The sequence below is a fragment of the Triticum dicoccoides genome, chromosome 4A (assembly GCF_002162155.2).
Source record: "Triticum dicoccoides isolate Atlit2015 ecotype Zavitan chromosome 4A, WEW_v2.0, whole genome shotgun sequence".
Classification (NCBI taxonomy): Eukaryota; Viridiplantae; Streptophyta; class Magnoliopsida; order Poales; family Poaceae; genus Triticum; species Triticum dicoccoides.
In genome coordinates, this window is record NC_041386.1 from 592,364,115 (window position 1) to 592,377,427 (window position 13,313).

The following is a 13,313-nucleotide window of genomic DNA, read 5'->3' on the forward strand; positions in this document are numbered from 1 at the left end:
ACCCAGTAGATAGTTAGTTACGCATACACTGATCGATCCGGGAGCAGCACACGGATAATATCTAGGATACATTCTCAGTTTCTTTGTTTGCAAAAATCTTCCGATTTATTCATTCTCAATCATGACAGTACAAAAAACATCAGAGATTACTCGCAAAAAAAACATCAGAGGTAATAAAAATTACAACCAGATTCATGGACCACCTAGCGACGACTACAAGCACTGGAATAAGCCGAATGCGCACCGCCGTCATTGCCCCCTCCCTCGCCAGAGCTGAGCAAACCTTATTGTAGTAGACAATAGAAAAGTCGTCGGTCTAAGACCCTATAGGACCAACGCACCAGAGCAACAACAATATTCGATGAAGAAAGTCATAGATTGGAAGGTTCAAACTTGTAAACACTCAAACAAAGACCGGATCCAAACAGATCCACTGAAGACCAGCACTGAAAGAATAAAATTTGAAAACTTACGGGGAGATACTTCCGCGCCGACGCAAGTACGACGAGACAACACCGGACATTCATTAGATCATCTTATTAATTATGGCGTGGTAGAGAAAATCAAATGGTACCATTGGTTTAAACTCGTGACGACCAAAATCCTCTGAATAAAACACACCATGAAAGCACGAAGATGGCATCTGCCTTGCATGGTTGAATTTTTTTCATGAAAACCGAAGTATAAACGGTGAATCTGGGGGATGGTGGTCAGCGGTAGTAAAGGGACGTCATGGGGAAGGATGGTTTGAATAATGGAACCTTGTTAGATGTTTCGTAAGAGAGCCACACGTCAAAAGGATTAATACTATTGTTAAACCCGAGTGAGAAAGGAAAAAACTATGTTTTCATGCTACGACGCAACCATGAGCAAATCAAAACTTTTGGCCATGACATGCAAAGTAGTATCTCGGGTGTCAAAAATAAGGTGTACCCTCAATGAAAGAACACATTAATTTGGAAACCACTCCTTATTCCGGATGGGCAAAAAAATAGAAATGTTTATAATCAATCGAGATGTACTATAGTACTTGATTTATTTTGTTTTGTTTTACAAATGATGATGACTTATCAATGGCAACTCTACCATACACGTCTGACTCCTTTGGTTTTATTTTAAAAAGAAAGGACACCTCGACATTTGCAGCAACTAATGTCAACGGCCTCTATAAACCACCTCTAGCTTCTTTGTTTTTATTTTGAAAAGGAAGGACAGTCCGACCTTTTCAACGACTGATGCATGCAACATACTTTGATGAAATCTATTATTGCTTTTGTAGAACGAAAAGTGTATTATTGTAAAGCATAATGTCTTCATGCTACAGCAATATGCAGCAAATGGTATAACTTATACATCACATATTCTTGTACCAGGTCATAAACCAAATCAGATTAATAAAGTACAAATCATGGGCATCACATCGGTTATAAGCTGGGTCTCACTCAATATGCTATAGCAAACCAGAATTCACCCAATGCTTAATACCGCCATGGGCCTTAGGGCAGTAGTAGTTTTGACCCCTCAAATCATTTTTATTCCTTATGGCTTTGTTTTAGCACTATGACCCAGTCTTAAGATTTTACAGCTACCCCTTCTCACAAAGTTCAGGGTGGGTCTTAAGTTACTTTTTTTGGCTTAAGATCCATGTTTTTTCATTGTTGGAGATGGCCCTCCACACGCCGTAATAAGAACTAAATCCGGATAAAATGGGTAGTCGTATGGATGAGTAATAATTACAAAAATCTCTCATTTTGTTATAAGCATGTGAGAATTCCATAAGCTAGTACACATATACGTGTCTTTTCTTCTTTCCGAGTGGAGGACAGGCTACGATTTCCCTACCCTAGCCGCCGCCACGCCTGGCGACTAGGGAGGCGATTTTCTTCCTTCGATCTCAGCCGGCCAGGGCGTTGGCCCCCACTCCCTACGGCTGCTCCGGCGGCAGGAGGGAGGGGGGCCCTGTTCCTCTGCTCTGTAGTTAGGTTTTGGATTTGTAGGTCGTGGTGCGCCGTTGTGGTGGTGGGAGCAGCGCCCAGACGAATAAATCTGCCTCAGCTTCACTCCCACACCGGCGGTGTCCTTCATAGCGGCGTCTCGGAGTTGATGGCATCGTGTGTTTGCCGATCCTTCAGATCGGCTGTGTTAGGGTTCATGGATGGTGTCGGCGAGGCGGCGGCGGCGACTCCATCAGGTGTGTCTCTCCTTCTGCTCTGTCCCCGTTGCTGTGGCATTGTCTCCGACGTCATGGTGGAGCAGGGAGGTTTTATCGTCCAGAAGTACGCGCAGACGGTTGTCTGCGCAAGTGATAGCTGGAAGATGGTGCATCCCGTGCTGGGTTTGTGGTTGGTGGCTGACAGTTCTGGTTTCCTCCTTCGACGTCGTTGTCGTGCGGGGGTGTCAGATCTAGAGTTCGATGGCGTGTCCGGAGACATGTTGCCTCGGTCTGATTCTTTCAACGACAATGGTTTTGCTTCTGGCAAACTACTTTTGAGGTCCGTAAAGCTGCTAATCAGCCATGGAGCCGCGTCGAGCTCGGGTGAAGAGGTGATATATTTTCTTTCTCTTTGGTGGCCGCTTCGGTGGTATCGGAGGAGAGGAACATGCGCTGGTATTTTGCATAGGATTATCCTATCTTTTCAGTCTTGTAATGTTGGTGCTTACGTGCTTTGTAGTCAGACCTTTATTTTATACTCCCTCCGTTCCTTTATATAAGGTGTATTTGTTTTTTGATAAAATTCCAGAATGTAAGGTGCATATCTTCTCATTCCTCATAATTCCCTTGTTAGCCCTTTAAAAAAAGGAAAGTATCTCTCTCTTGATTGTCTGTATCTTTTCTTGTAGCAAAAGAAGGAAACTATATCTATGTCGATTGCATGTATCTCTTACTTTTCTGGATTAACTGATTTACTTGCCACTAACCAATAAATTTGCCAAGGGTAATATCGTCCTAACACATCTATAATTGTGTGCCTTGGTCACCGTGCCAAAAATAATACACTTTAGATAATGAAACGGAGGGAATGAGACACGTATTACCATGTAAAAAAATGTGAGAATTCCATACATCTCGGCATAAGCCACACATTTTGACAAGGACTTGAGGCTTACTTTGTGGATTTGCCCCCCAAAAGCCCTGTCACGGACATATTGTAAGTAGTCGAGTTGATCTAAATTTATTGCCAAAAATAATTCAAGTATTCGTGCCATTGCTGACTGCAAATGCTCTCCTCAATTGGACTCTCGTAAGGCCTTACTGGAACGTAGGGGCCAGTCATTTGCTCAGCGCGGTTGTCGAGTTGCACCATAGATTTGACATTGACTTTTCTAAGTGAAGGTGTACCAGTTATTACTTGTTCCGCCTGGATTTATAACGCCCCTTGTATTTTTTGTGAAATTTTGAGTTAACAAAATATAAGTTACGCACCACAAACTTTATATACTAGTTGGATTCCTATCCGAGAGAAGTTTTGAATGGAATTATTTCTAATAAATGAAACATATATTTTATTGGTTAAATTTACAGCCAAAAATTGACACAAAATACGAGGGAGACTAATGAACCGAGACAGAGGGAATATGAAGAAGCTTTGTTTTCTTAACTAGTATGAAGAAGTTCTTATCGCAATCCTATTGTTCTGTTCAAGATGAACTTGAGTGAAACCAAAGCCAATGTGCTCACCGACAATAAGCCGAGCTTCACCATGGGATTAAAGAGAGAGAGAGAGTTTCTACCATACACGCACTCATGTCTCGCAGAAGGCAACACGCCGCAAGTCCAAGGTGACTTCCGCGAGCATGTCAAACGGGTAAACCGCTGGTCAACTTTTAGGCCACTGTTAGGCACGTACAGCTGCCCGCACGCGAGTCCATATTTTGTCTCTCCTTTTTTTACCTTTTGATCGAGACCACGTCCGTCCATTCAAACGGCTTACCATGTCCCCCGGTCCCTCGAAAGCGCTAGAACAGTCGTGGAAAAGCGCGGGAAGGAAACCCAGCGGAGTCTTTGTTGTGCGTCCCTCACAGAATCCCGGCGGCGCGTACACGTACTCGACCAACTCGACTGCGCGCTCATGATGGGGCGAACGGCCGGAATAGATTTCCAGGTCTACGTACACACTGATCGCTCATGATGGTTAGTTACGCACACACTGATCGATCCAGGAGCAGCACACGGACAACATCTAGGGTAAATTCGAAATATGCAGCGTGGTACAGATGATGCATTGCATTGGCAACATTGCATTTACACTGATCATCTCCGTATTAATTATCCGGCAGATGAGAAGTATGAGAATGTATAACGGATAGGCGCGAGTGGTACAAATGATGCATGGCATTGGCATTGGCAACGTTGCATTATGTCGCTTGCTATTCGGTTTTCGCTATGCATCGCCTTTTGGAGGCTACGTCTTGTGATGGACAAAAGTGCAAGTGTTTTGACAAGCGGCATGTATACCTTTTACTAGTTGGTGCAGTGCTCCGGTCGCTAGTCTACAGGGTCCGTCGCTAGGCAGTGGCCATTCCACTCATCGTAGATCGGCTTACCCAACCCACTCCCCGGCACGACTCAGTCGATCATCCTTGCCCGTATAGTGCCGGCAACTTGCATCATCTTCCGTGAAGCTTCCCCTCGCCGCGCCCGCGCGCAGCATGCATGGCAGTATTGAGTAGTGCTCCCTATGTTTCATAAGAGCAGTCGGAGCTCTCAAACTCGCCTTAAACGCCCGGACCGCCCGATCACTTATCAGTCATAAAAAACAAAACCAGACAGGCTTCTTAAACGGGTCTTAAACATCCGCACTGACCGACACTCCTCATATTTAGTCTAAATATAAGGCAGATCACGTCCTCCACGTCGGCTTGGCCCAGCCTGGCCCATCCGGACCCCACAAATATCCCCATCCAGAAAACCCTAGACATCGGTCAAACCGAACCCCACTTCACTCCCGTGCCCGTTCACTCCACTTCCAATCCCCTCCCCTTCGATCCGATGGCCGGCGGAGGAAGCAGCGGCGGCTCTGACGGAGAACCCGACGCCTCGACCATGGATGTGGAGGAGGTCGCCCTCCGCATCGCCTTGAGGCATTCACTGCTTGACCAAGGCGGCAGCGGCAGATCTTCTTCCTCGGCGCCCGTCGACGAGCGCCGGCGACATCGCCGGTCTGTCCCGCTCGGCGCGCAGCTCTAGCCGCTCCGCTCCCGTCGTTTAAGTACGCCGACAACCTCCCTCTATTCTGGAAGTGGTGCTCGACCACCGCTGGTTTCTTGTGCCCGCGCAGGCGCCAACGCACACGAGGACGCCCAAGTCCGAGGCACGAGCGGCAACAGGCAAGGGAGAGGGAGGCGGCGGGGGAGGCACTGACCGCACGGCAGTCACGCGCGACCGCGCTGGTTGATCCCGATGATGCGCTCCTCGTGTCGGTCCTCCACCGCTCTCTCACAACGGCGGAGACGGTCCACCGCTCTCTCACGGCGGCGAAGAAGGATGCGCCGCTCTCTCACAACGGCGGAGACGGATGCGCGGTGCCTCTGTCGCAAGAATGCCAAAGCACTCTGACTCGCCATCGAGTTCTCGAAGAAAGCATGGAGACTGCGGCGAAGGCGGCCTGCCATGCCAAGGAGCAAGACCGCCTGCTCTGCAGTCTGTCGAGCCGAAGCTGCTGCTCGGACTCCGACTTGACGAGCGGCTCCACCTCTATCTCTGACGGCGGCGGACCACCACACGCCAACGCCTACACGAAGGAGGGGCATAGCCGCATCGACGACAGGAAGGGGAAGGGGCCGGTGAGGAAATGGTGATTTCCTCCGCCCTTCGCCCTTGTGTTTAAATTTAAATTATGTTTTAATTAGTTTGTAGTATAGATTTGCATTGCTCCGATGAACTATGCTCCTTTTTGTCCGGCGATGAAATGGCGATCTGATGAACTGCGTGTGATGATCATCTTACGTAGTGTTGCATGCTTTTGTATGGTTTTGAGGTTTCAGATATGAGGGATGCGAGTGTACAAGCCAACAAATAAGACGTGTCCGGTCAGTGCCAGCGGACGCGCTCGGGCGTGTCCGCGGGCGTTTGAGGTCCCGGACTTGCCTATCGCGGCCGTAGATGCTCTAATATATATCGTTTTAGCAGCTCAAATTGAATTGCTAAAACAGTATATATTATGGTACGGAAGGAGCAGTCACCACTCTTTTCTCATTGTTTTTGTGTGCAAACCATCCATGGAAATGGAGAGCTTTTCAACGTAAAAGTGAGCAAGCTTTTTCTTTTTGCGAAAATAAAAGTGAGCAAGCTAAAGCATTGCATCGGCGGTCCATGTACAGCTACGTCCATGAAGGAAAAAGTTTGGATAGATACGAATCGGCGTTCCATGTACAGCCAAGTTCGGACAGCTACGTGCATGAAGGACAAGGTTTGGATAGATGCGAATCGGTGGTGCCCAAAATACAAGTAAAAGATAATCGAAAATTCGAAGTTGCCGTAACAGTGCAATCATACATGGCGACGACTCTACATTTCGATGATGATATACCCGCGTCGACTAAACTAGCCAAGTATATTGATGTTTTTTTTCTTTCTTCTAAACACAGTACAGAGTTAATGACACTCATAACACGCGCGCACACTCATCCCTATGAATACAGGAACGCAAACTCTATTTCTATGAGCACCTTCGAGAGAATGTACCGGCAGATCTTGCATAATGTAGGTCTAAAATTTGAATCTGGGTAGTCTAGTTCCACAAAAAGAACTTGGCCATCTAAGTTAGGCTTAGTTCGCATGTGGATGATTTGTGTAACCATGCAATCTTGAAGGAAAATAGTGCGATCTGTGAACATGGGGAATCACACAGAATGTGCCATGACTGTTCAGGGAATCTGGGTTTCAGGCTTGTTTTGCTTTGTCTTCGTTCAGTTCATCTGCGTGGTCGGCACAAGAGGCTGCTGGTGATTCAGCAGAATAGCCTGGGTGCAGACAAATTCACAGGTCTCGTTGCACATGCCACAGGGGGATTCTGCTTGTGTGTGGAGCAGGTTCGCCGTTACAGTAGAAGATTCAGTCAAGTGGTGAGAGTTTCTGAGATAGCCAACAAAGATGAAATATCCCATCTGCAACCTTCACAAACAAGCATAGACATAGATCCTACATTCAAATTTAACGATATTTTCCGAAGAATGGCAACACCTTGAACTTGCTGTCAAAAGGTACATGAACTGTCACTTTGTGCAAACATGAGGATTATTACATGTAAATGTACTCATCTACACTGTCCAATCTAGATTGATACAGGTTACAGACACGGGGAGATGACCTCCCAACAATTGTACACCACGTTTATCAAATCAAAGGAGTCAAAACTACAAAACACAGGATGATGTATCACCATCCAAATCTAGATACAGAAACTCCATGGACACTTCATACAAACATGAACGAACAGAATTAACTCGTCTCCCACTTGGTAGAGATAAGCCTACACCAAAGGTATGCTCTGGCAACTCCTACCAAACACCACCACAATTTTGATGATAGCAGTAACAACTTTAAGCTGCGAGGAGGCTTGCGATCACAAGAACTCCGACCATGATAAGAAGGGCCTTCAGGTAGACATCTGCCTGCTGCTGCTGCTGCCCTAGCGGTCCTTGGCGGGGGACGCCGTGGGCGTGCCCCATATGCCCGCCATGGAACCCATGGCCGTGACCAAACCCATAGTGAAACCCGGCAGGCTGAGCATATGCAGCTGGATCTGGGAACCCATGCATTTGGAAGCTAAGCATAGGGAACAGGCCCCCAAACGCAGCCGAGAACGCATAGTTGCCCCACCGTCCATTCGCCAGTGGAACTCCCGCCCCCGCCCCCGCGCCCCCCATGCCCATGAACCATGGATTTGCATGGGCGTTGCCAAAATTGTTGTTCGGATCAGCCTGTTGGGCTGTAGCAGGCCTCTGGCCAGCTGGGCGCTGAGGAATGTCGCCTCCAGGCGTGTTCTTTGACCTTGGGTCGACGCGGTCCTTGCCACGGCCATAAAGGGGGACAAGCTTGTCTTCTTCAACAATGGCCTTGCACACAGGGCACTCTGGTGTGTTGGCGTGCATGTGCAGCCATCTGTAGAGGCACGGCCAGCAGAATAGGTGGCCACAGAGAGTTACTATTGGCTCTTGCGGCAACTCAAAGCAAATATTGCACTCGAAGCTCCCTCCAGCTGCATCGCTGCTGCTGCCACCAACTGCCGCTGATTCCCCAACATTGGCGGCCATCTTGAGCTTCTTAAGGGTTGAAACCTGCGATTTCAAGTGAGAACGATCACCAACACTGCTAGAAAGAAGAGAATGTAGTCCTCAACACTACAAGTTATAACAAACAGTGCAGAGTTACACAACACACAGAACCTATTCTTTGCACCAGCCTCAGTCAGTACTATGAAACCTCCCAAAACCAAAAGGGTCATCATTTTGGGCCAATGTGAAAATACATCATCCATGTCTATAAATAAATATAGAAAACAACTTAATCTAACAAGATAATTTTTCAAAACGGAAATCTAACAAAAAGATCACCTATAAAGATTGCTCATGGTTACAACTGTGCTAAAATACAGCTGCGTTGTAGTATAATACTTCCTCCATCCGGAATTACTTGAGGCACTAGATGTAGACGCTCAAACAGATGTATCTAGACGTATTTTAGTGTTAGATACATCCATTTGAGCGTCAAGTAATTCCGGACATACGGAATAAGAAATACTAATACATCTCTAATCATAAACATTTCAGTATTTAGCCTAATCCACAGGGCATTCAGCTAAACAAGGCACTTGATGATCAGGGACTCCCAGAAACGTTGATTTTGCTACTTACTTACAAAATAATCTGAGTACCGACAGCAATAGGATCACTAATAATCTACACGGTTCAGCCTGCTCAAACAAAAAAAATTGTCGATTATCCACCGAAGAATATTCATCAGACCCTCTAGAAACCAGAAACGGCTACACCAGATCGATTTGAGTTCACAGTTCACGCTCTAGAAGAAGATTAATTTCTGATAAACTACTCAGGAATATTGAATTGCTGAATCAATTCAATCAATCTCTTAACAAACGGGAGGAAAAATCCAAATTTACCCCAAATTACCAAGCCGCGCCCACGGATCCAATTCCGAGCGCAGATCAGCACCCCGAAGCCTACCACTCAAGGCTCGCCCGGATCACCGGGACGCCGACAGAATACCGAATGAATCGGCCCAGACCCCATCGAACGAATCACATCCGCCCCCACAGGATGCTCGTAAATCCTAAATCACGAGGAAATTTCACGCGGAGCAAGAGGGAGGGAGGGCAGGCGCCATTTACCTAGGGGGAGCGGCGAGCGGCGAGCGGAGGCCTGCCTGCAAGGCGAATCGACGGCGATGGCCGGGACGGGACCACGACGGCCCTTATAAAATCGGGGAGGGCGCGCGGCACGCCTCGAAGATTCCAGCAGAATCTGGACGCCTTCGCGGCGGGTCCGCGGATTTGGCCCGCTGAATTCCGGGGCGGGAGGCGTTTTCCGTGAAAGAATGCGGAAACTGCTTTTTTTTTCTTTTTTTTTTGCCTTTTTTGAGTGAAATGACACGGAAACTTCTTAGAAACAGCAGGCGCAGGGCACGCAATAAAGGCCCGGTTTTGGGGCCAGGAAAGATCTTCTTCCTCCGCGGCCGTCCCATCATGAGGCGCCTGACCGTCGGATTGGGTCAACAACATTCACAAAAAAAGGGGTCAACGCATGATCCTCCCATATATCACACAGTGGCACCCGTGTGTTGCCGCGGATGCTCCCTTTTGCAGCAGCACCACCCATTCTTATAGCAACACTCCCCTTCTGCTCACCGCGGTAGGATCTCCAGCTTGCGGCAGAGGTTCTCGGGCCTGCAGCACCCCGAAGCAGGCCTGCCACTCCTCACAACAACTTCGGCGGCCAAAGCAGCATCCAAACACTCCCGGCGAGCGCCCTCGCAACATGCGCGAGTTACCTTGTTGCATCGACAACCCCTTGCAGCATCTCCATGTCATTGGAAATGTGGTTTCCCTCGTCACCAATCCGACGGGCAGCACAACGGTACCCCTCGTAGCTCTAGATTGCGACAGCGATGGGCCTTGCAGCATATGGCTTGGAGCACGGCGGCGTCCCTCGCATCTCTGGTCCACAATAATGACGAGCCTTGCATCATCTGGCTCGAAGTACGACAACACCCATTGCGGGCTCTGGTTCGTAGCAACTACGGGCCTTGCAACATCTGCCTCGAAGTGCTATGTCGCCCCTTGCAGCTATGGTAAGCGACATCGTCTTACAACATTAGCAGCGGGCCTTGTAGCAGCGTCGACTGCTTCTGAAGTGCCGATGCCTCCCCCCTCTACAACAACTCATGGCGCGGCTTTGGCCCCCAGAAGCACCGGGTGGCCATCTCCCTCCCCTTGCAGCAGCGCGTGTTGGGATTTATAGCATCGCGATCATGTGACTAAAGTAGCCAATAGTTTTGGCTATCATCTTCATGGCTTCAGGTAACCGCGGTGCCCCCCCCCCCCAACCATGGGTTGCAATAGCGGCACTAGCAGCACGGGTGACCTACACGCGTGGTGGTCCAAGAGCGACGACGGTGGTGGTGCAAGGCCTTGTGTGTGGTGGTAGAGAAGGAGAAAGGATGAGGGCGGTGGGGAGAGGAGAGCATTGAGAGGATTGGATCGATATAGAAAGACAACAGAGTGAACCATAGGCTTCGGTAGAGGGTGGAAGTGGTGTGTGGGTTCCATGGGACATGTATCCTGCATACAAGACGGTCAATATCATCGAAAATCTGCCAGTTGAAAAGAAGTAAATTCCCACAATGAACTGGTGTTTCGGCGGGATATGGTTTGTCATGATGGCACAAGGTTCCAAGAGCCATCGTTGGACAACACCCATCACAGCTACATCCCAGGTGCAAGCCTGTCGAGATAGAAACCAGCTCCTCTAACATATGCAAGGAAAGGCCGGGAAGCTACAAGCTACAATGTAAAGGGACACCCATTGCAATAGTTCTACAGTCAGGACCAAACCTGTCGCTCCCTCCCGCTAGGGTTCCCCCTGCCGCCGCCGGCGCCCTAGCCTCCTCCTGCCACCGCCGGCCACCCCCGCATGCCTCGGCCCGTCCCACCCCCTCTCCCCTCCCTTGGTCCCCGTTCGCTCGCTCGCTCCTCGCCCTCCCCCGCAGGCGACAGGCAAACCCCCCACTTCTCCCCTATCCTCCGCCCCCTTCCAGCCCCCCTCCCCCTGAGGCGTCGGTGGTCTACGGACAGTGCTGGCTTCATTGGCCGGCGTGCTGCAACATGGGGACATGGACTGTAAATGGGTCCGGCCAGGCCGTCGGGGCCTGGCAAGTCCTTGTTGCCGTGTCCGGTCGGCTCCGTGTGAGCGATGGATGTCACCTCCTGCCGGTCGAGTTGTAGTTGTCCCCATGGCCGTTGTCTCCTTTCCCTCCCTCCAAGTCTCGTGTTGGTGGGCCCCAGTGAGACGACGATGTTGGTTCGATGACCGTGGTGGCACAGGCTGGTGGACGGTTGATTGGGTGGTGCATTCCAGAGAGTCCGAGGGTGGTGGTGGTTGTTCGGGATGAGAGAAGTCCCTGGCGGCTCGTCCGGCTCCGACGCGGTGACGCCTGCAGGCGTCGCCGGACCTTCCTGAAGGGCGTCGGGTATACCCCTTCCCCACTGCCCTCCTCGTACCGGGGGAAACCCTAGGACTCGTTCGGGCAACAGCGGTGACGCCGTCGCATTCCTTCTTTAAGGTGTTGCTTGGTACGCGACGCTCCGGAATGCTAGGAACACAGTGGTACTTCTCCGGAGGGTGCAGCGGTTGCCGGTATTTGTCGCTTAGTTGATCTGCCGGTGTTGCCATTTGTTTCTCTTTTCTTTCTCTTGTTTTCTTCCTTTTGGGCTTGTTTGTGCTGCGCCCCAACAGGTTGGTTGTATCGGATGGATGCTTTATAATATAAAGCTGGGGGAAACCCTTTATCGTCAAATAGTGAAGGCAAATCACACAGGTACAACGGATAATGTGGATAATCACCGTAGATAAAATAATGTTCTGGTTGCTTTTCGGTCGAGTGTAGTGAAGACAAGTCAGGGTATTGTAGCTCCCCTGACTTTACCTCGTACTCCCTCCGTAAACTAATATAAGAGTGTTTAGATTACCATGTTAGTCATCTAAACGCTCTTATATTAGTTTACAAAGGGAGTACGTCACAAATTATGGATCCACCAAGATATGGCTCGTTGTGACCAAGGTCTTGGATTTCAGCCAAGAAAAGTGAAGTGCGGCTGAAACTTAACAATCTTGTCTCGTGAGGGTTATGTTGGACTGTTAAACCTTTGATGTTGATTTTCAGTCCCCCAGTGCTAGGCTGCTAAACATTATATTTATTTGTCCTCCTGATGTACATGAGTTTAACATATGTTTTTGTTCAGCTTGATTTTAATTCATGACCAAATTTAAGCCATTGTTCATTCAAAGTTTGTTTTTCTGACATTTTGAAAGGGCTGAATTTTAGATATCTTGTTCATAGGCGATAAAAATACAAACCGAAAACCGAAATCTTGGTCGTGACGAGCCTCAGCAGCTTCTAGTTTTTCAATCACTTGTTTCCTTGTTTATTTTACAAAATAAAAACTCTATTCATCAAGGTTCGTAGAGAGGACAAACTACTGAAAGCAGTGTGGAGTCTTGCTCAGTTGCCTTCGACGACACATTCCTAGTTTTACTTCAGAGCTTCTTTTTTAGATCAAACGTGATTCAGAGTTTGTAGCATAGTTCAAGCAATGAGCTTCTTTGGCCTGTGAATGCGTCATCTTGTTGAGCTCTCTGCTCATCCTTAATACGCAGTACTTCTGTATCATTTGTAATTTTGGATGTGTCTGGTCACTAGTGAACCTAGTTATGTAAGGTCTTAGCGCCCAGTGCCCATGTTGAGCCCATGGAACCCTTTCTGTGCGCCATTGTCTCTTTCTATGAGGAAGTTAACCACTTAATCCAACCGTGTTGAGGTTCAGTCTTGCAGACTGGACTGCCAGCAGCAACACTCTGGGCTTCAGCCTACGATGCACATCTTGCTTTAGACCCTGTTGTGACGCAGATTGCTCCTCTGTTATCACTCTCTGGAATTATTATGTACAAAGAGTGTTGAGTATATTGATTATTAGTAAAAATGAGATAGGCTAGGATTTGTTCGAACTTGTCTTGTACTTCAAGTTGATCATTGTACCCCATGAGGTTCAAGCAATACAACAACTATTCCACCAATC

General features: G+C 48.5%; 1 protein-coding gene across 1 annotated transcript; it reads right to left on the reverse strand.

Moving 5' to 3' along the window:
- Positions 1–7,162: 7,162 nt before the first annotated feature.
- Positions 7,163–9,557, reverse strand: LOC119287086 (E3 ubiquitin-protein ligase RNF5-like). The gene is made up of 2 exons (XM_037566588.1): positions 9,351–9,557; positions 7,163–8,280 (listed from the first exon to the last, which is right to left on the reverse strand). Exon 2 carries the CDS (start codon positions 8,254–8,256, stop codon positions 7,543–7,545), a length of 714 nt encoding a protein of 237 aa, XP_037422485.1. The 5' UTR covers positions 8,257–8,280; positions 9,351–9,557; the 3' UTR covers positions 7,163–7,542.
- Between the last annotated feature and the right edge of the window lie 3,756 nt (positions 9,558–13,313).